The following is a 24055-nucleotide window of genomic DNA, read 5'->3' as shown; positions in this document are numbered from 1 at the left end:
GTAAAAAGTGGAGTGGAGTGATATTAATCTGGAAAAAGTTATACAATCAAAAGCTACATGTATATATGTAATGAAGATTTAAAGTGATGACAAAAGTATTATCCAGGCTCCGTCAATTTTAAATGTAAATGTGGGCTTGGGGTAATTTATGGAGTGGAGTCGTGGATAAAATTCATGTTTATCATGTATATAATAACCATTTACAAACCACAACACAGGACTTTGATAGAAATGCTTACAAATAAAATAAAAGAACATGCATTACTGAAGGAAAAAACTGACCATGATTTTGCAACTCTTAACCAGTAATTATTATAGCATTAGCGTAATTTGACTATTAGCATAGAATAATTGCACTTGAATTATGGCCATGATAATTATGCAGCATAACTAGCCAAACAAATAAGATGAATTAAAAATAATAATAATATAATGTCTTAGCCCCTCTTACACTGCTGTGGAGAGAGGCTAAACCCCTTCCATTTTAATCTGTCTCATGTGCTACCCAATAAAATTCTAGATTTACTTCTGTCAATTTATCAATAATATTGATATGTTATATCAATCTATAATTCATCAAAAAATACTCAGCTATTTTAATAAAAACACATGAATAGGAAATGCCATTGCCAAGGCCATGCATTACACAGTGTTAAAATGATGAAGTGATTATCTGACATTGCAGGTCATAAATTTGACCTCATTCTTGGCAATTGTGACAGGAAAATTTTCCTCCCACCTATGGGGATAAAGGGGCGTTGACAGATGTGTGTGCAACTAAAGTAAAACAAACAGATTGAACCAAATTCCAGCACACCTATTTGTACCGGATGAGGGTGTTGAGTTACTTTACTCTAAAATAAAGAGTGGCAGTTGGGGGATAATAAAGTTATGAAGCAGAGAGACTCCTCTCCATGACTCCACTCCATAAATTACCCCAAGCCCATCATTTGGTATAGTTGAGAAAAGAAACGCACTGTCACAAACAAGCAGTATAGACAGCTCCGAAACTAATTGTATGCCCGATTCATTGAGGTGAACTATCAAATTAGGGTATGAGAACTTGAAAAGAATGTTACTCCCATTACAAGGTGATCAAATATAAATTTTTGGTAATTCATCTTGCTCATTGTTTTTAGAAGGCTGGTAGAGAAGGATACGGCTGTCAACCCGATATCAAATTTGCTGCTTGCTGCAGTGACAAATGTTTTAACGTTCTTCTTTTAATGCAATAACATGTGAATGTTAGTAAATATCTGTGATGCTCCTCTTTAATCTATTCAACAAGGAGAAAGGCCATTTTTATCCTGTCGCATGTTAGATTAGACAAGTGCAAAAAGGCAGCGCTGTCTGTGAACAAAGCATTGCACTGAATTATTTGGTTTTCATAAATCATGATTGAATACAGAGGCATCAATTCTGCATTTGCACTCAGAAAATGAAGGAGGGTGAATGACCTGATATATGTCAACACTAGATTAAACCCCGCGCAAGGGCGGGGAATCACAATAAAAATGCATGTTATATGTATAGAGGAAGGACTTTTTTCAATGCGTGTTTGAATTCTTGCGCACTTGAATTGAACGAACAATAACTTTAATTCAATTGAATTTAAGAACATATTTTTAATGATTGCGTGCATAAATTATGTTATATTTATGGATATCATATACAGTAATTAAAACTTGAGTATTATGATGTCACGTGGGGCTCCAAATTGAATGTTCCTTATGTAACATAAATTATCTCTCTCCGTATTGAAAATTAGATAATGCTTTTACGAATGTACTTGTAATCTGTCATGCCGAGTAATGGACCAAACAAAATGAACCGTCGTTCATAATTTAAAAATTTGAAACTGAGTATTGCGAATGTTTTTTATAATGGTAGTTTTTTGTTCAGTGTGACAATGTAAAAGCAATTTCGGTAAAATGTTTAAACTTTAAAGTTATAGAGCGCAAACCTCCCAGAACAGACCTATAGAGCATTTGATATCTGACATATTGGACATTTTTCGACTTATTACTTACTTTTAAGATCTCTGTTATCATGAAACATGCTCAACAAAAATAAAAAACTATTTTGTGTTTATCCATGTGTTTGTACCTATCAGTAACTGTTAATAAATTATTACAAAAAGTCGTAACAGTGACTTCTATAGTCACGGGGAAAATTGAGAACATCGAAAATATCAGATGAATAATATGGTCTTGAAAATTTTATCGATGTATCAGATCGTTGGTCTCGGGAGGAGGGGGGTGTACTTCGTTGAATAAGATGTATATAAGTAATATAATTATAAACCTTCATAAAATGATACATATGGGTCTATTCAAAACTATTATAAGTATAACTGATGCAACCAGAGAGACAAATACCATCAGTCTGAGGGATAAGTTTATTAAAACTATTACGTGAAAACCAAACACCGGTACATATATTTCCTCAATAAGAAATATGAAAACTCAATGCTAAGTAGCTATTAACGTCTGTTCCCTTCAAGGGTAGCGCCGAGAGTGCGGGCCCTGGGTTAGTAAAAGCGGGAAAGTGAGTGAGTATTAGAAACCGGTTAAACAAGTATAGGGAAGTCCAGTGGTCAGTTATAAACACACACACGTGGTCTGTCACACTTGAGCGCAAAAATAAAAACATATTTACACTTATGCAACAATGAGAAATAAATGATTAATGATAATTTATTTACAGAGGTTACATATTCCCCCCTTTTGTTTTAAATGGCTCCTGACATTTGCTGAAATATCCCATATAAGGTAAAATTTAAACATGGATTTACTTATTTCAACAACTCGAATTTAACACCTTCAAATCCATATCACTGGGGAAAATAACCAAATTCATAAAAAACAAATTATGACACATGATTAAAACAAATGCATCGATCCACATCCAAAGACATTGATTAATAAATAAATGTAACCTGACCAATCCAACAACCTGAAAATGCTCTCACAATTGCATTAAACGTTATCACCATTAAATTAATCATACAGTAATCCACGGTTCAACCAACAACTTTACAGCTAAAATGGAGTTGTTCATTAACAGTTGGTTACTGCAGAATTTGCAGGATATAGGGCTCACGGCGGGTGTGACCGGTCCACATGGGATGCTTACTCCTCCTAGGCACTTGATCCCACCTCTGGTGTGTTCAGGGGTCCGTGTTTGCCCAACTATCTATTTTGTATTGCTTGTAGGAGTTATGAGATTGATGACTGTTCGTTATCTTCACCTTTTATACTAGTTATTCATGTCATTAGAGATGATCTACACAGATAATCCTCACATCCGAAGTAGATTAAATAGTATCCCAAAAGAGTCAATTCATAAATGTATTAAATATACGATCACACGATCAGTACATGTATTCAAAACTCCCGATATCTTCTATCAGGGAATTCCCATCAACTTTGTCGGAAATTGTTGTTTGGGTCAATAAAAGGTGGTTTATATTTCACTGATTCGTGAACAAATTGGTTATTTTCAAGAAGACACGTTCCACGTGCACTTGACAATGCCGTGGTTTTAAAGAAGGTGTTGCACGTCTCGTGTTAATTTCACTAAAGGTGTTGCATGAAAGATCGATAAAATTAAGTTATTGATAAAACCAATTGGAACGTATGTCTTGATTCAGAATTTTTGAAAACAAGTTTAAAAGACGTGTATTGACAAAATTAGTCAAAACATTTCGGGTTTAAATCAAGCAGTAAGCGATTTATATGATTTTTAGCGTTAATATGGAGGGGTATCTCCGAATTAAAAAAAAAATGCCTCCGTGAAACAAAATAAATTTAGCATGAACATGTTCTTCGGGCTTTCCTCTAAAAAACTGTCGCTTTGAAATTTTGTTTCACGTAGACATTTTTTTTTTGGTAAATTAAAAAAAATCGAACCGACTTCACTGATATTATTTTCAATTTCATTTGTACGTTAATGTTCCTTAGTAATGTATGGTCTACCGTGTAGTTCAGTGGGTATGGTCAACTTCTTGATGTAAATGTGTTTACGTTTTAAAACGACCGGGTTCATATCCTCCACGAACACATTTTTGTTTCATATTACGTTTTCATTCTCGATTTTTTAAAAATTGAAACACGCTTCTAGTTTTTATAAATATTTAATGTCAAATCTCTGTTTATTACAATGTGCCGAGTTTGAAATAAGCTTCCAATCTGGACACTGTTTAGTTTGTGAATGGGATTCGCTATAAACACGCTGAATACAGCATGCAATACATGTGTTTTAATAGTCAAGGCTGCAAGCGAGAACTTGTACGTTTTTCTGGGTGAATGTTGTTGACAAAGGCATGGTGCCTTTTACGAAAAACCGGTGTGAACTTTGCAAAGCTTTGGAAGGAAAACTTTAAGGCCAAACAAGGTAAATAACCGTTGAGTGGAGAAGATGATATGTGTTCCAGAAGCAAATTGCTATGGTGAATAAATTTCTACAAGTGCATGTACTTCGAATAATGTTAAACTTTATTAATGCGTATTAACTTCCCATATTTTGTTTTGTGGTCAGAGTCATCTACAGTTGCCAATTGTTGGTTGTAGAAAATAATACATACGAGTATAAGAGCTTTTAGACTGTAGTAGTATAGAATATCAAATATTTGATACACTCGTAACCGTATACATTGTATCTGATACTTGAAAGAAAAGACAATTTCATTTTGAAAATTTCAAAAACTATGTTTAGACTACATGTATAATGTATTGACACATAAAATGTATTAGGCTTATCCTTAGTACTGGGGAATCCAACAGGTATTCAAATGGCAAATACGCAAAGAGTATAAATATGGATGAAGGTCAGCTCTACGTCACGAGTGGTGGCACTTTCACTGATTCGTGAACAAATTGGTGATTTTCAAGAAGACGTCTCACGCGCACGTGACAATGCCAAAGACAGATTCATCGACCCTCAATTCGTTGACATTTAGTCTAGACTGGTTAAAATATAACGACATCTGTTAGAATAACCTTTTAATAAGACTTTGGAAGCATATTTGCTTGATATTTTCTACTCCACTTCTTTAGGAAATCGGTCGGTATGAAATAATTCATGAAATTCTTTTTACATGTTCTTAAAATTCTAAACGTGGTTTTAAAATACCTGTTCAAAATATTTGATCTTAAACTACATGTACTAAAAATTGACTTTGGTTTAAATTACATGTACCAGAAATTTTCTGTTGAACATATATTAAATCTCAGGGATTTCATCGTCTTCATTAGATTGTTAGACCTTTGTATTAAGAGTACTCCTCAATTTTGTGACGGTTTATTCCCAGTAACCAGCTTTACGAAAATTTCCGATCTGCAATATAATTTGCCTAGAGTTTACCATTCTTAGCATTGACAGAATTACTTATTTTTTTACCCGGGGTTTTAGTGCTCCCTTCGATGTTTGAATTCAATACCCTAAATTTGGGCGGAGTCATAAAATATACGATGGGTTTTTGATAGACACAAGTTTAAGGACGGGTAATCTCATATCTTTTAAAAACCCAGGTGAAATCAATCGGTGAAATTTACAGAAGAAAGCTGTGTGCACGGGACAATGTTGTCGTAAATTAACTGAAACCCAAGATGCTTTGTCGATTTATTAGTTCTTATGTGTAGAAATACCAATGAAGAAAAACAAACTTACTGACACCAAGTATTTCCTGTGTAGAAAATACCACTGAAGAAAATCAAACGAGTTTATTGACACCTTGTGCTTCCTGTGCTAGTGACAGGCAAATATGTAAAATGGCGAAACCCTAAAGCGAAAAACAAAGATTTACGAAAATTTTTGCTACAACACGCAAACAATAAAAATTTGATAGAAAAGTTCGTATAGTATACAAATTGCAGAACAGTATGTACTAAGACGATCTGCTCTGAAACTTTCATCGTCTCTGTCGCCGGTCCAAATGAAAAGTATGTTCGAAGAGCATGACTGGGTACACTAAGGATTACGAATGTCAAAGACAAGATGTACAACATTTTGGCTACACGCACTTGCGGTATAGATTTGAATCTGTTATTGTTTGCATTCTCTTGATTAACACTTCGTTTCTTTTTCATTTGTACAGACTTGATGACAGAAAGAGAAATGGCAATAAGCATGAACAGGATTAAAACTAACGGTACGATCAGCGTTATCGTTGTGTCTGCATTGACGAACAGGACGACGAGTTTTGTGTATTGGTTTCCCATTTCACACATTTTGACCAATCTCCCACCAATATTGTGAACATTCACAATTGTAGTCACAATAAACACAGCGTAAAAACTTAGACCAAAGACCAGCAACGACACCGTGGTCACCACAGCTCTGCGCACGGTACACATGGTGGTGATTCGTGTAGGATGACATATCGTGATGTAATTTTCGACAGTTATGCACACTACGAACCAGACTGATAAAAATGTACAAATATAGCTCCAGTAGACTTGAAATTGGCACATTCCCTCTTCATGATTGAAACGAAAACCAAGCACCTCCATCCACACAAACAGTAGAGAGATCAAAACGCCGTTATCAGCAACGAGAACAGCAAGCACATAGACAGTCGATGATATTCGTCGAAGGTCCTTAACTAGAAATGCACAAGCTGACAATGTGTTTCCTAGCAGACCAGGGAAAACAATCACAGGCAAGATGTAGACTTGGAGAAACTGGTAGACCAGTTGATTATCGGTCAGTGACTGTGTCCCTCCCTGGGAGCAAGTGGAGGAGTTGCAGCTGCTGTTCGGATTGGATATATTTTCTGGAATAGTGATATTGTCCATCCTGGTGGTCTACTGTGTCTGATAAAAAGAAGAAAAGAAAAGAATTAAAATAATAAATAAAACATGTCTAGTTCAATAGTACTGTTAAGGAATATATCTGCATGTTGGTGGAAGGGGTGTTGGTGTTTATTATTTTTTTTAGAGTACATGATGATTTGTATATTTCCCATTCATCTACAGGCTGCACTAAAATATACATGAATTGATTGATTGATTGTATCTTGCTTAACGTCTCGGTCGAGAATTTTTCACCCATATGGAGACGTCACCAAGACCGGTGAATGGCTTCAAATTTAGGCCTATGCTCGGCACTTATGGCCATTGAGCAGTGAGGGTTCTTTAGCGTGCCACACCTACTGTGACACGGGGCATCCGTTTATAAGGTCATCTCCGAGGACCCGTGGCATTCACACCTGATGCCGAGCGTTTGGCGATGGAACTATCACTACCTGTTTTAACGACTTCGGTCTGTCGGGATTCGAACCCCGGCATTCCGCATGCGGGGCGAACGCTCTAACCTCTCGGCCACCGCGGCGGTAAAATATACATGGAAAGAATGTATCTATATATGATAAATGAAATAGTACCAGCATGTACAATAAATGAAAAAAAGTATTGATATTAAAGGAAAGGTATGGGCAATACAGAGAAAGGGATGCATATTTCATATATGAAAATGCATACTCCTCCTAGGCACCTGATCCCACCCCTGGTATATCCAGGGTCCTCCGTGTTGCCCAACTCTTTTAATATTGTATTTCTTACGGAAGTTATGAGATTGATCACTGTTCGTTATCTTCACCTTTTCATATACATGTACAATAAGTGAAAATGTCGGTACGCAATTTTACTAAAGGTCACAAGCTTAAACTTAGGCGTAACCTAGACGTGGACGTGACTTAACAAGCTTTTTCGTATTTTACGTGAAAGTCGTAACGTGCGTCTACGTGGGAAATCTACAGGTGCTTTCGCTCACGTAGATCTACATAGAACTATTAAAACTGCATGATAATATCAAATAAATTAATAATTGAGGTGGGAATTGTAAGAAATCTTCAAAGTATGTGGTCACTTTTGAATTATTATCAACTGTGACGAGATTCTAATCAATGCCATAACCGTGTTCTATCTTCAAAGTTTTCAAAACAGGAAAGCATTCAATTCATGAAAAAAAAAAAAATTCAAAAATATTTATATGAAAAAGCTTTTTCCAAAGACTAAGCCAAATTGAGATAATTGGATTTGATACATGCTTACTCCTCCTAGGCACCTGATCCCACCTCTGGTGTGTCCAGGGGTCCGTGTTTGCCCAACTATCTATTCTGTATTGCTTATAGGAGTTGTGATATTGATCACTGTTCGTTATCTCCACCTTTCATGTACATCATACGCATATATTTCATCATACATGTACACTCTGTTCTACATTTCACGAAAGCTTAAAAACAACTAAAAGAGAAAAATGATTGTAAGATAGTAAATTACTGTTGATGCATATTTATCGTATAACATTGGTTACAACCAATCAATCAATCTGGTTTCTCATCGAAAAACACAAAGATCCGCCTAACAAAAATAATCTAAATATCATTTCTATGTTAATCCTGAAGTCACACTGGCCTCACATTGTGTTTTGACGTAGTGACGCCATGTTTTTGGCACTTTGCACCTCATTCTCACCGAAATAATTTATTTTCTAAGATCAAATCATTGATGTAATTTCTATTACGTATTCCGTATTTCAAAATATTGTAACAATATAGATAACTATTCTGACGAGAAGAGAAGGTGGGGTTAAAGTTTTAATGTACACTGTATTTCTTTGGTAACAATATATCCCATTGACTATGTTATGAAAAAATCAAGTGCAATCATTCTAAGTGTACACAAGTCATAAACCTGCTGCCATTCTTCTCTTTTGTCAAAAATATATGAAAAATATCCAGTTGTAAGATACGTTAACATCTACGTTTATTATTAAGTTTACGAGCGGGATTACGCCCTTTCGTAAAGCGCAGGAATATTTTCCTTGTCAAAATGGAGTTCGACAGGGAAAAAATTTGTCTCCCTCTTCTTTTTGCATTACATCTTAACGACTTAGAAGAATTTTTGATACAAGAAAATGTTATTGCTTTGAGCAACTTATCTGATGAAATTGAACAAAAATTGGACTGTTTTATAAGGCTCATAATAATGTTGTATGCAGATGATATAGTACTGATGTCTGAAACTAAAGATGATCTCAAATACCAACTGAAATGTTTTCAAAAATACTGTGAGGAGTGGAAGTTGCAAGTGAACGTGGATAAAACTAAAATTGTAATATTTTTGGCAAAGGTAGACAATCCTCAAATTTAATATTTCTATACAGTAATAATGAAATTGAAATTGTTAAAGAATTCAAATACTTAGGAGTTATTTTCTCAAGAACTGGTTCTTTTTACAATACCAGAAAATATGTTGTTCAAAGAGCAACCAGAGTTATGTATGCCATCATTAAAATAACAAAGGGGGCTCAATTTATCTATCGATTGTCAACTTGATATGTTTGATAATATGGTTGTTCCAATACTTCTTTATGGGTGTGAATTATGGGATTTTGAAAATTGAGATATCATCGAGAGACTGCATCTAAAATTTTGTAAACTTATATTGAATCTTAAGACAACTACCCCAAATTATATGAGTTATGATGAATTTCATAGATATCCATTGTGTATACATGTCAAAAGTAAAATTATTAAATTCTGAATAAGATTGTTGAATAGTAAAGACACAAAGTTGTCTAGTATTTTGTACATTTTTTTTTATATAACTCAACAACAGACAATGCTGATTTTAAATGGGTTAGATAAATACAGAAACTTTACAAGAATGTGGTTTGAATTATAGCTTGATTTTACAATCTGTAGAAAATGAAAAATGGCTGATTAATGTACCAAGACATATTATTCTTGTATTAGCAAAATTTAGAACAAGTAATCACAGATTACCTATTGAGACAGGCAGGTGGAGTGGTGTGCCCAGAAACCAGAGAAGTTGTAATTTGAGTGAAAATGAGGTTGGGGATGAGTTTCACTATATCTTGACTTGTTCAGCTCTTAGGGATAGTAGAAAATTTTATTTACCTTCTAAATACACAGACGGACCAAACGTCATAAAATTCTTTAACTTGTTTTCATGTAAAAAGTTATCTGTTATGAGTAATCATACCAAATTCATAAATATAATTCACAAGAGAGTTATCATTCCAGGTTTAAAATTATGAACTGTACACTCTTTCATGCACGGCATCAACTGAATTCTTTGTTTAACATTCTGTATATATGTATGCCTTCTCTATGTTGTTTTGTGCAATATGAGAATAAATTGAATTGAAATTGGCATTTTGCTATGAATTCAAGTTCAAGATGAATACATGTTTGTTTAATCCATAATGGACATATTACTACATATAGCAACTACTAAAATATTCATTTCAACATACACAAAACTTATGTTTTAAAGGCTCAGAAACATTGAATATTTATAATGTTTTAAAAGCTTTGACACATTTCACTATGATTTGGTTCTACTGATTATTGTAAATAACAATGCAAGAAAAGGATTTCAGATCTTTTGAAATTTATTTCAATGTTCACTGAAAAAAAATCGATCTTTCATTGGTCGGCACCTAATAAAATGTTACGGAGAAGTTCTAATGAAATGTTACGGAGAAGTCCATGAGATGTTGTTCGAACAGAGTCCAATATGGATTCGGGTTAGAATAGGTCCTCAGTAGCCCATGCGTGTCGTAGGAGGCGACTAAATGAGGAGGTCCTTCGGATGAGACCGCAAAAACCGAGACCCCGTGTCACAGCAGGTATGGCACGATAAAGATCCCTTCCTGTTCAAAGGCCGTAGGCGCCAAGTATAGACATAATTTTTGAAGCCCTTCATCGGAAATGGTAAATTTGAAGCCCTTCATCGGTCTTGGTGACGTCTCCATATGAGTGAAAGATTCTCGAGCGAGACGTTAAGCAAGATACAATCAATCAATCATCGGCAGTGGTGACGTCTCCATATGAGTGAAATATTCTCGAGGAGGACGCTAAATAATATATAATCAATCATACATGATGTACAATCGTTCGAACAGAGATTTTGGAAACTATCCTTCTGTTAAATGGGAGTCCTTGACAAGATATTCAATGGATGCATTTCTTAACATGTCATTTCACCTGTGTCAATAACTTTTCAATACTGTATTTTTCTCAAAGTCGATCATGAAAGGTGTCGCACTTTACATGTCAATTTCCCTAAAGGTGTTGCGTGGAAATATCAAACGAAGAACTCCATCATAGAACAAAAACAAGAGCAAGCGAAATATTAAATCTCAAGAAAGTGGAATTGGATTGGCCATGTACTAAGGATGGAGAACACCAGGATTTGCACCACCGTACTGACAGGCACCCAGAGGGAAGGAGGAAAGTAGGCGGGCCAAAAACAACATGGAGAAGAACTACCGAACAGGAAAGGTTAAAGCTGGGGGTGGAATAGCTGGGCGTCAGCAAGGGCAGTCGCCAGAGACAGGTGGAAGCAGTATATTGGGGCAATATGTACCAGCGGGCACAGAGAGGATAGGAGAGATAAGGGGGGGGGGGGATGTTGCGTGACAGATCGATGAAATTTAAGTTATTCAAATGTGATAAAACCAATTGGAACTTGGGCCAATTCAACTTAATTAGTATTTTATCATCCAGGGTCACCAAAAATTATGGGGCGGGTGGGAGGATTTTATTTTTTAATTTTCATTTTCTGAAAAAAAATATCAATGACAAACTAGTTCTAAGTGCATCATTTAATGCCAGATGGATATCAATTTATTCTTATTTCACAGACAAATTCCAGGTTAAGCTTTCAAACATTTCAAACACAGAAAGATACCAAACTTCTTCAAGATTTGAAGAATATTAATCCCTTCCTTTCATTTACGTCCATAAGATATCAAGAAAATCACATGATCTATTTTCTTCACGTGGCTTTTCACGTTGATACACCGGAAAAGTAAACAAGAAGTGTAAATACCGGAGTCGGACATGAACATTTTTCCGGAAATCGCAAGTTTCGCAAAATAAAAAAATTCCGGGCGGGCCGATTTTTGAGGGGCGGGCGGGGATGATAATCTATCAATTAAGTTGAATTGGCCTTATGTCTTGATTCAAACATTTTTGAAAACAAGTTTAAAAGATGTGTATTGACAGAATTAGCCAAAATAATTTGAGTTTAAATCAAGCAATAAGCGATTTGTTATATTTTAGCCTTAAAATGGAGGGGTATCCCCGAATTTCAGAAAAACTGCCTCCGTGAAACAAAATTAATTTAGCATTAACATGTTCTTTGAGCTTTCCACTATAAAACTGTTGCTTTGAAATTTTGTTTCTCGAGGGTAGTTTTTGTGAATTGCAAAAAATCGAAACGATTTCACTGGTATTATTTTCAACTTCACCTGTACGTTGATTTTCCCTAAGAAGTTATGGTATACTGCGTGGTTCAGTGGGTTACATCCAGGTTCCAATTCCTCACGGACACAAGATTTTTTTTTCCATATTACTTTTTCCCATCTAATTTTTTTTTTCTTAATTGAAACACAGTTCCATTCTTTATGAATGCTTCGTGTCAAATTTCTGTTTATTACAATGTGCCGAGTTTGAAATAAACTTCCAAACTGGACACGGTTTAGTTTGTGAACGAACTAACAACATGCCGAATACAATATGCTATACCTGTGTTTTAATAGCCAAGGCTGCTAACGAGAACTTTTCCGTTTTTCTGAGGGAAAGGTGTTAACAAAGGCATGCTTTTTAGAACAAACTGTTGTAAACTTCGCAAAGCTTTGAAACAAAGGGGTCAAATACGGTAAATAACTGTTAAACAGTTTGAGTGGATAAGATTATATTTATTCCAGTCGCAAATTACTATAGTAAATTAATGTTTTCAGATGCACGAACTTAGAATTTTGTTAAACTTTATTAATGCGTATTAAACTTCCCATACTTTACTTTCTGGTCAGAGTCAGATGTTTGTAGAAAATAATACATGCGAACATGAGAACTTTTAGACAGTAGTAGTATAGAATAATTAATATTTGATATGCTGGTACATATAACTACATATTATGTAGTTATATGTACCATATATGACTATATATACAATATTATGTAAATACATTTTGCCTCATACTCAGAAAAAACCAGACAATTTAATTTTCATGATTTCAAAAATTATGTTTAGACTATAATATATTAATAATGTTTTAGGCTTGCCCTTAGTACAGGGGAATCCTACAGGTTTTTAAATGTCAAATACGTAGTAATTAAAGGTTTAAATATGGATGAAGGTCAGTTCTACGTCACAATGTTTAAATACCAGGCACGGAGCTTGGATTAAGGAAAGGTACCGCTTCTTTGCAACACCCTCTTTCAATAGATCCAAGAACTACCTACTTGATTTCAACATTAAAGTCATAATAGTGTTAAAATATAGTTCCCTCCTGTTTTAGATGTACGTTTGTGTCAGTCACAATGAATTATCCTCGGAACTTTGAGAGAGAAATAGCCTGCATTTTGTAGAGCTAAAGAATGATAATTTTATACAGAGATTACGAAGTTCATTTATAAGTGAATTCAACAAGATCTAAAAATATATGGATAGTAAGTAAAGTTTTTTGGGGTTTTTTTTGCAGTACAATATAAATGAGAGGTTTACGATTTTACGATCTAAAGATATAGTAATTGCGGGGATAGTATTCCGCGTCTTTAAATTATAATAAGACGTGTCCTATGTACATTTGTAAACTTAAAAGGATAAGCGACTCTAAGCCATCGAAGTTCTGGTTACAAGTATATCATTCTATAGAAGTACTGGTTATATCAATTCTATACCTAGGAAACACCTCTTGCGATTATGTTGCGTTTTGCCGAGACGTTTTCTTCCAATAAAAATTAAAAGAACAATATATCAAAATAAAGCAATATATTCAAATAACGGCAATTGGAATTCACCAAAATTAATGCCGATATGCTGAACATATTCATGATCATGGTACAGAACAATTCCAATTATCCCTTGTAAAGAAACAACTAAGATTCCAATAATATATGCATTATATTACCATTAAAAAACGTAAAGACACCTACCATCAAATCAGTTCGAAGGCATTGCTTGGAATGAGTTATCCGTGGCGTGTGATCGATTTATATATTTCGCTGAGCACCGGCTGTCATCTGCGCTGCTATTATCACTGCAACAACTACCTGCTAATATAGAGTCCGCTTTATTTACATATAACGTGTTACATCAACCCACAAACTGCAGAATTCTCGATAAGAAGATTAGTAGTCCAAGAAAACATCCCCGAAGCTTTTACTCAAAAATAGTCGCTGTCTGTTTACAAAAACATAGTCTTTACCTGTTCACAAGAAAATGCACAAAGGCTTGAACACGTTCGACGGGATTCCATTGTATCGCTATATTCAATGCTGTATTTTGTGTGATATTGAGATACAACGCACCCAAAAATCTCATTTTTCTTGTTTAGATTATGTTTCTATTACCACGAAAATAAAGAAATATATTTATAAAGTATAGGAGAACAAATCATCACCTCCCTATTGAAATCTTACTCCAGCAGATAAATGCATAAGTAACCTATGTCAGTTGGAATGCAAACTTCACAAAAAGGTTGAGTTGAACTTATTTGAAAAATCCAAACATGTTGAAGTTTGTGTATCTATACCCACTAAAAAAAAACCCACTGAAGTCCTTCGAAACCTCTAAGCATATAGTGCAGGAAACTATGAAATGGGCGGCTCTCCTACGTAAACAGCCTACGATTTGTAGCAATCCTGCTTTTCCTTTTTAATATCTTATTTTTGACTTACATATTACTTTGTACATCATGTAACATAATACATGAATATGGTTTAAGAGAAATTATTGAATTTGATCTACTTGCATCAACTGAACTGACAGTAGCTCATTTTTTATGTCGAATATATTCATTTAAAAAGAGTTGGCTCACTGGGGGCCGTCAGGGAAATTCAAACACTCGCATCCATTTATTGAAAGTAGACATTAACGGCAAACTAACAACTCAACTGTATGACAAACGGGATGATTTCAGCTTCTCCATCGTCAACTTCCCACATTTATGTAGCAATATTCCATTATCACCTGCATATGGTGTTTATATATCTCAACTGATTCGATATGCAAGAGCTTGTTCTGGGTATAGTCAGTTTTTAAATCGAGGTAAGCTACTGACAAACAAGTTGATGGTACAGGGATTTCAACAGTCTCGATTGAAGTCAGCATTTCGCAAATTCTATGGTCGTTATAACGATCTAGTTCGTCAATACAATCTCGCATTGGTTCAAATGCTGTCTGACGTGTTTCATACCGATTGTTAAGCCGTTCTTGGCACACTGAGATAACTCCGTTTACCTGATCAGGATATGGGGCTCACGGCGGGTGTGACCGGTCAACAGGGGATGCTTACTCCTCCTAGGCACCTGATCCCACCTCTGGTGTGTCCAGGGGTCCGTGTTTGCCCAACTATCTATTTTGAATTGCTTGTAGGAGTTATGAGATTGATCACTGTTCGTTATCTTTACCTTGCATCCAAACATATTTCAATTAGTTAACTGCCGTAAAGTGGCTGAAATATTGCCAAAACGGCATAAAACCTCAATCAATCAATACAACCATATTACATATACGTTAAGTAAAAACACCAAATGGAATATCAAGTTGTCACGTGAATTTTTGATAGGCTTTTATGCCCCTTTCTTTCTTTTGGGTTCGTGTGATACATTGTAAAATATTTAGAAACTTTACAATTTTGATTTCTGTTTAACGTTTTCTTACTTGAAACTTGCCGTGTTCAATGTTTCGAAACGTTGCCCTCTCTGGTCGTGGTTTGGAATTGCGTCCATTATTTATATATATATATATATATATATATATCTAATGACAACAAATTAATGTAATTTTAGTTTTCTTGGAATGTATAGAGAAAACTTGTTTATAGGGCTCACGGTGGGTGTGACCGGTCGACAGGGGGATGCTTACTCCTCCTAGGCACCTGATCCCACCTCTGGTGTGTCCACGGGTCCGTGTTTGCCCAACTATCTATTTTGTATTGCTTATAGGTCATGAGATTGATTACAGTTCATTATCGTCACTTTTCATGCAAATGTATGTAAATGCACTGTCCCTGAAACGTTCTACTTTTCCATTCACTCATGGTCCATTTACTCACTTTCATTGTAATCTATATATTATAATACATGAAAAGGTGAAGATAACGAACAATGATCAATCTAAAAAATTCCCATAAAGAATACTTATTCGAAGAATAGGGCTAACACGGACTCTAGGACATATCAGAGGCGGGATCATGTGCCTAAGAGGAGTAAGCATGAACTGTTAACCAGTCGCACCTGCCGTGAATCCTTTATATCTTGATCATGTAAACAAAGCAATCAGTAGTCAAAATCAGTGTGTAAATAACAGTCTAACAATTGTGATGAAACTTTGACCAACAGACAGGTTGTATTGGTAAACCAGATTATAACGAACATAGAATTTGCGAAGTGATGACTTTAAACAAGACTGTTTAAAACACTGCAACATCAGTTTATTTGTCAGAAGCCTGCCTCGATTTAAAACATGACTATAAGCAGAACATGTTCGTTTTATTATTATTCTTTATTGCTGAAGACATACGTCTTATGACATACATGTTTACAAAATCAAAATAATAAACAAGTTAACAATTGTATTGTATGGCATGGCATGACATTATATGGTATGTTACACAATACTGATGTGAATTTATAGACAGAGAATGCTATATAAGTAAATCATTACGTAAATTAAAGGCACAGTAAAGATATTTCCTCAAATTACACAACTCTTTGAAATTTTTTACACTTAATATTTGTATAAGTTTAAAAACAGATGGGTTTTTCCAATAATACTTCTTGATATATTTCCTGCGCAATTCAATAAAGTAAGGGCATTTTAAAATGAAATTAAATTCATTCTCAATATCTAAATTACAAAGTTTACAATAGCGGTTATTTCTTCCTACATTAAAATGACGTCCACTCTCAATGGCAAGATTATGCGAAGACATTCTAACTCTACTGATATGTTTTTTGTAAACATGTGGTATAGCCTTCATCAAGTAAAATTGCAATGAAAAATAGTCATAAATGTACATATAAATTTTACATCTTGGTGAGGAGTTCAGTTGTTCAACAGTACTCTGCACAAAAATATCAGAAATTCTTTGCTTAATTATTGGGAAATAAGTATTACAATATACGCCATTATATTCTTGATTACACCAAACATGACCCAAACCAATATCAAATAGTTTGTTTTTTATATGGATAGCCCAATTAATCACACGATTTCCACCCTTGTCTGCTTCTTCACGTAAACTTTTGTAACATGTTTTCAAAGTACAATTTTCACTTTGTAATAATTTAAACCAAAATTTAAAAATTCTAAACCAGCGAACAATGTTCATGGGCAGTCTGCCTGTTTCTACATTAAATCAGATAAGAGACATAAACACCATATGCAGGTGATAATGGAATAGTGTTTCATAAATATGGGAATTTGACGATGGAGAAGCTGAAGTCAGTCCGATTGTTTGTTGCCGTTAACATCTATGTTCAATAAAATATCAAAGTGTGAAGCAGAAGCAAGCTTTTGAAGAAATTCTGCCTCGCAAAACTATAAAAACCGTTCAGCTATTAAAGGAGCGATTTGGCTTTCCATCTAGTTTGGTGGTGTCGGCATTACAAAATTTATTCATGGATTGAATTAACTGATCTTTTGTCTTACCTGATTTTGAAATAGTTATAATAAATGCAAGCAAACTACCCGAGACATTCCAGGTAAATCGCTCATCGATTGCCAAGCGTTCAATGTGCGCTCCGTTCACAGTCTGCGTACGTTCACCGTTCATTTACCATGAACTCCGTTTATTGATCATTTGATCATCAAGTCGAACAGTTCAGGTACTGTTACATGTAACAGATTTGATTGGTTGGTTGTTTTGTTTGTTTAACGTCCCTTCTAGTGTATTGCACTTATATTGGGACACCTACAGTTAATTTTGTAGGTGAAGACCCATGCTTAGCGCCTACGACCGTAATTGGATTTTTGTTTTCACAACCAATAAACATGTAAAAATACCTCAACATGAATAAATATCACCCATGAATAGATGATACCTGGGTCGACTATCACTTTGTTGAAAAGTACATATATGTAAACCATTTTTCAAAGGGTTTTTATTTTAGTTTATGCATTATGTGAAGTAGAAAATGTGAGGTACGGTACAGCTGACGTAGGTTGGAACATTTATCGAAATTTCGAAACAGCATTAACCAGGCATGCGCTGGAATTCATCTAAGAACAGGGCATTATATCGGAGGTGAACATGCTCCATTCATACACAATATATGTAGGTAAAAATGGAAGCCCTAGGCGACTGTTTTAAAAGAAATTTAAAGACCCACCTATTTGGTTTAAAAAGTCTGCCTGTTTCTACATTAAATCAGATAAGAGACATAAACACCATATGCAGGTGATAATGGAATAGTGTTTCATAAATATGGGAATTTGACGATGGAGAAGCTGAAGTCAGTCCGATCGTTTGTTGCCGTTAACATCTATGTTCAATAAAATATCAAAGTGTGAAGCAGAAGCAAGCTTTTGAAGAAATTCTGCCTCGCAAAACTATAAAAACCGTTCAGCTATTAAAGGAGCGATTTGGCTTTCCATCTAGTTTGGTGGTGTCGGCACTACAAAATTTATTCATGGATTGAATTAACTGATCTTTTGTCTTACCTGATTTTGAAATAATTATAATAAATGCAAGCAAACTACCTGAGACATTCCAAGTAAATCGTTCATCGATTGCCAAGCGTTCAATGTGCGCTCCGTTCACAGTCTGCGTTCGTTCACCGTTCATTTACCATGAACTCCGTTTATTGATCATTTGATCATCAAGTCGAACAGTTCAGGTACTGTTACATGTAACAGATTTGATTGGTTGGTTGTTTTGTTTGTTTAACGTCCCTTCTAGTGTATTGCACTTATATTGGGACACCTACAGTTAATTTTGTAGGTGAAGACCCATGCTTAGCGCCTATGACCGTAATTGGATTTTTGTTTTCACAACCAATAAACATGTAAAAATACCTCAACATGAATAAATATCACCCATGAATAGATGATACCTGGGTCGACTATCACTTTGTTGAAAAGCCATTTTTTCAAAAGGTTTTTATTTTAGTTTATGCATTATGTAAAGTAGAAAATGTGAGGTACGGTACAGCTGATGTAGGTTGGAACATTTATCGAAATTTCGAAACAGCATTAACCAGGCATGCGCTGGAATTCGTCTAAGAACAGGGCATTATATCGGAGGTGAACATGCTCCATTCATATACAATATATGTAGGTAAAAATGGAAGCAATAGGCGACTGTTTTAAAAGAAATTTAAAGATCCACCTATTTGGTTTAAAAATCCACCTATTTCGTCTTGCTTTTTATGTGTGATATGCGATTCTATTTTTAATGTGTACATTGGTATTTATTACTTTTCCCTAGAACATTTATGCCAATAGTGTTTTAGCTTTTGAATTAACATTTTATGAAACTTATTAGATACTTAGCATTGTGTTCTACCAATAATAATAATAATAATAATCAAAAACCTTTAACTATCGATCTTGATAATAATGTTTTATTTTGATAATTTTATAGATGTAAGATTTTATGTCATACTGTCATTTAATTGGGTTTTTATTTATTGTTACTTTCCTCACCACTACCCTTGTAAAGCGCCCTAGAGTAATTTGTATTATATTATAAGACGCTATATAAATTTTATTTATTATTATTCATTTAAACGCGAAGCGCTAAAAGGGGGCGGTAACCACCTTTCTTTCGGGAGCACTCTTTCGAGTATACTCAGTGTAGGTGATTTTTCACTGTCGGGTGGATGAAATTGCTCATATTTGGTTGACATATTTGTAATTTAAGGGGGAAATTATAACCAGAAATATAACTCTACTAAAAGATTGTTATCTTCAAAACTTTAACAGGTATTACTAGTATTCATTGAGAATTGCTTAACATCAAATCAGTTATCCAAATATTAACTTTGTGGTAATTTATAATTTATTTAATAAAATCATGTGTAGGGAGTTGCCTCTTAATGGACGCTTCACCACTGTACAATTCAACTACGAGTATTTATTTATATTTTAAAATACGTTGAAAGTTTTAAAAGGTACAAAAAGCAGTGATAAAAGGACAGAAAAATAAATTGTTCGGGTTAAATATTCTAGAAATGGAGAAGACAAATCTTCCAACAAAATTCTCAATACGAAGTTCTTTGTCGGTTTTAATGTCACTATCTTTTGAAAACTACATGTAAATAAACATGTACACGTATCCATAGCAACATATAAACCGTTCCTGTAATCCTAAATGTTAAAGAATATCAAAATCGTTTAGATTTAATGAGCAACTAATCTGACGTTGATTGAGGTCACTAAAGTCTACATGTAATATTAAATGGCTATCGGGATATGAAAATCACAGAGGACTCAGTGAGAGGGCAATGGAAAGTGCTAGGAATAAATAATTAGTTACGTGTACAGGCAGATGATAGCATACCTGGGAGTCTGACATTTCTTGCGAAATTAAATCCCCACCTCATTAAGGTAATTATCACGTGCATTAGGTACGTTATCACTCCATCGAGAAGTTATCACTTCATCGGTATGAGCCACGTTGGAATCTGTTACAAAAATAGGTCCTCAGTACCCCTTGCTTGTCGTAAGAGGCGACTAAATCGGGGTGGGGGATGAGACCGTAAAAACCGAGGTCCTGTTCCGTAGATGTGGCACAATAAAGATCTTTCCTGCTGTAAGCGCCGAACATAGGCCTAATTTTGAAGCCCTTCAACGACATTGATGACGTATCTGTATGGGTGAAAAATTCTTGATTGGGACTTTAAATAATATACACGTAAACTAACCAACAACCGAGGCTACAACCCCCACCCCACCCCCCTCCGAAAGCATTCCTCAAGCAATGTTAAAGTCACCACATTTATAGGGCTATAATTCGTTCTACAGTGGGTGGGGAGAGGGGGTTGATGAACTTTCCATGACATTTTATGGAACCACACAGGTAGACCTTTACAATCATTCTATAATTGCACTCATTCGACAGAATTAGCAACAGTACACAATATACAGAATGTTGCTGGATTTATTAGTCCGGATTTTGTGCTAGTTGTAATTCTGTTTTGTTCATTTTCTTATTTATACATATAATCATCCACTGTCCGCCATGAGGAAGGAGCAGGTTATTGCAAACCTTTGGTACACCTGTAACACATATTGTTTGTGTTGTTGGTCATTCTTGTGCTTTGGATAGAGACCTTTTTAATTTGATTGAATTTCTTGTTTTCGTAGTCAACAACATATGACTCAGCATTCCATGTTCATTTGTTTCTTCTTCCCTTAAAGCATTATGATAAAACCAATAACAACAATACGGAATTGAGGAAAAACTGCCGGTAAACAGCTATTTATTATCGATAATTGCGCTCACCTCCAGCTGTACATTATTCATACAAGGTGTTTCATAATGCCTGTCCCCATTGTATTTACCTGTAGGTTTTATCGTGTTTTTGAAATTAAAATATCACTTGAATGAGTTTTTATTACAAAAAGTTCATAATGATATCATATATGATTAATGTTTTTAACATGGTTATGTCCAAGGAACAAGGTGTTGAACTTTTGAAATTGTATTTTGACTGTCATTCGCTTATTACTGTTATTCATAATATGCAGGGAAAATATCCAATTCAGGGAGAACTTCATAAAAAAGCAGATACAGCGTCTTGTAAAGGAATTTAATGATGGACAAAAAATAATACAGGCAGACCTACATCTGCTAAGACACGTGGTGTCATTTCAAGAGTTAAAAGAATGATTTAAAAAACTCCACAAAGGTCAGTCCGGAAAGTGACAAATGACATAAACCATAGTGCTAGCAAATCAAGTGTGTACATAATGCTTCGTTTGGATTTGAAATTAGCGCCACATATTATACCTAACATGCAACATCTTAAAGAATCGGACATTGCTTGCACAGTTCAATTTAGAAATGGATACATAGGAAAACATACATAAAAAGGATACATAAAAAAAAAAAGGAATTGTATGTTTTAATGTATTATACCTGAGACATTATATGCTGTATATGCGTGTGGGTATTTCATTATTATTATTATTTTAATACGCCCTGAAACTGATGATTATTCTTATCTAGCATATTTATGGTATCTTGTGTTTTCATGTTTTATATGTACAATGAGGATAGGTACAGCTTTTAATGTTTTATTTATGTTCTATGTATTATGTGTATAACATTATGTTGTAAGGTATATATGCATTGTAAAGCACCTTTGAGCGTACATAGTGTATGAAAAGGGTGCTATATAAATATGGTATTATTATTATAGGAACATGAAACTTTGGTTTTCTGCTGAAGTACACTTTTTATTCATTGCAGCTATGAAAAAATAGTCGTTTCTGGGGAATAGAATAGCCCATTATTTACATGTATTTGGAGAAGCTTATACATGGGGACCAAGTCACATTTTAGGCTGCCCTCAGTTCTTCTGGTGTGATTGGTGCGTACTTTTTGAGGACATTTGTCCGTACTTTTTTGAGGACCCTGATGGAGATGTTTAACCTGTTAACAGTGAGCGGTATAATCTTTACGTCTTATCCTCCCGTACTTTAAATCTACACAAACTAACTACTATAAAGCCGTAAGCCAGGTGAGCTTGTTGGAACAGCTGGTGTTTAATATGCAACGCTATACAAATGCATATATATATACATACAATGTCATAAATCATTATGAACGACAATAACATGTATCATGAAAAATATGTGAAAACGAACAAAATAAAATTATGTACATTACTTTTTAATAAGTGCTCAAATTTTTAACCCCCATCATTGACGTTAAAAACCACCCAAGAAAAACCATAAATGGTTAACTATGGAACCCTGTGTCCGCACAAGTGTAAATAACGTCTCTGAGGCAATGTCGGACGAACATTTAAGCAGGACTGCAGTACTAAACATTACATAATGATAGCAATGATATATGACCGAACCTTTGAAAATCTAATGCATAAAAATTGAAGCTCGTGCATCTCCTGTGAAGCGCTGGCTTAGAATGACCAAACTAAAAACTATTACTCGAATTTTATTGGCCTTCCCATGGCCCTGCATGCCTACTTTTCTACTTTTTGGCGCTTTAATACGTTTCTATCATACAATATTTCCCCGCTATTTTACGAAACGCGGGAAAAGTCTATTATCTACATTTGCTCAGAAGAAAATTTTACCAAGTTGTGAAGGAAAGGCATTGATTTCAATGATATTTGGCTTCATGGAGATCGTGCTACATGTACATTTCACATCGCTTCACAAGTGATGAAATGGTGGGAGAAAACTTTCGATAACAAATTAAATTCATCTGTCTTAAAACAATGTATGGCCTCACCTGCTCAGTACCGTGGAAACTGGTCATGCCGTTGAGGAAACAAATATAGTAAAACACGAAAGCTTTCATGTGCTGCGATTCCCATACGCAAGTTTTATTTGTACGACAAGGAAATCATTCAAGAATATAATTGCGTACTAATGAGCAAAATTGAGTAAATTTGTTATGCATTCACTTGTGAGTTTAGGTACTGTGGGTAATAATAATAATAATAGCCTTTATTTATCCAGGATAACACAAATTAGCATATAGCTAGTTTCCATTGTGGTCCTGCAAGTTATTATGTGGGCAAGTTATTATGTTGTGATAACTTCAAAAGAATGGCAGCTTTCACAAGAATGACTTCATTCAGGAGAAAAATAATTCTCTCATATGTAAAAACATTGGAATTACAATCTGATGCTCCCATAAGTGTGAAATGAGAAGAAAACCATCATTTCCTCACTCCATGAATGAAGGCCATGTTTGGTAGTCTGAACTCACAGAATTTGAAAGGTCAAGAAAATATGATGATTCAATAAATAAGCTCGCCGTTACTATTGCTGCAGATAATGATGACACGGTTTTGTCTGCAAAGATTTACTAT

The 24055-nt window shown here is 34.8% G+C and overlaps 1 protein-coding gene across 1 annotated transcript in view; it reads right to left on the bottom strand.

Annotated features, from left to right (window-relative positions):
- Positions 1 to 5609: 5609 nt before the first annotated feature.
- LOC125667867 (growth hormone secretagogue receptor type 1-like) overlaps positions 5610 to 24055 on the bottom strand; it is a 57434-nt gene continuing 38988 nt past the window's right edge. Inside the window, exons 2-3 of the mRNA XM_048901535.2 lie at positions 13976 to 14092; positions 5610 to 6815 (exon numbers count right to left, since the gene is read on the bottom strand). Coding sequence (XP_048757492.2) covers positions 5724 to 6797 — 1074 coding nt within the window. The 5' untranslated portion in view covers positions 6798 to 6815; positions 13976 to 14092 and the 3' untranslated portion in view covers positions 5610 to 5723. The remainder of the gene's footprint in view (positions 6816 to 13975; positions 14093 to 24055) is intronic.

The sequence above is a fragment of the Ostrea edulis genome, chromosome 9 (genome assembly GCF_947568905.1).
Source record: "Ostrea edulis chromosome 9, xbOstEdul1.1, whole genome shotgun sequence".
NCBI lineage: Eukaryota > Metazoa > Mollusca > Bivalvia > Ostreida > Ostreidae > Ostrea > Ostrea edulis.
The sequence above is the reverse complement of the archived record's forward strand: the minus strand, read 5'-3'. Positions and strand labels throughout refer to the sequence as shown.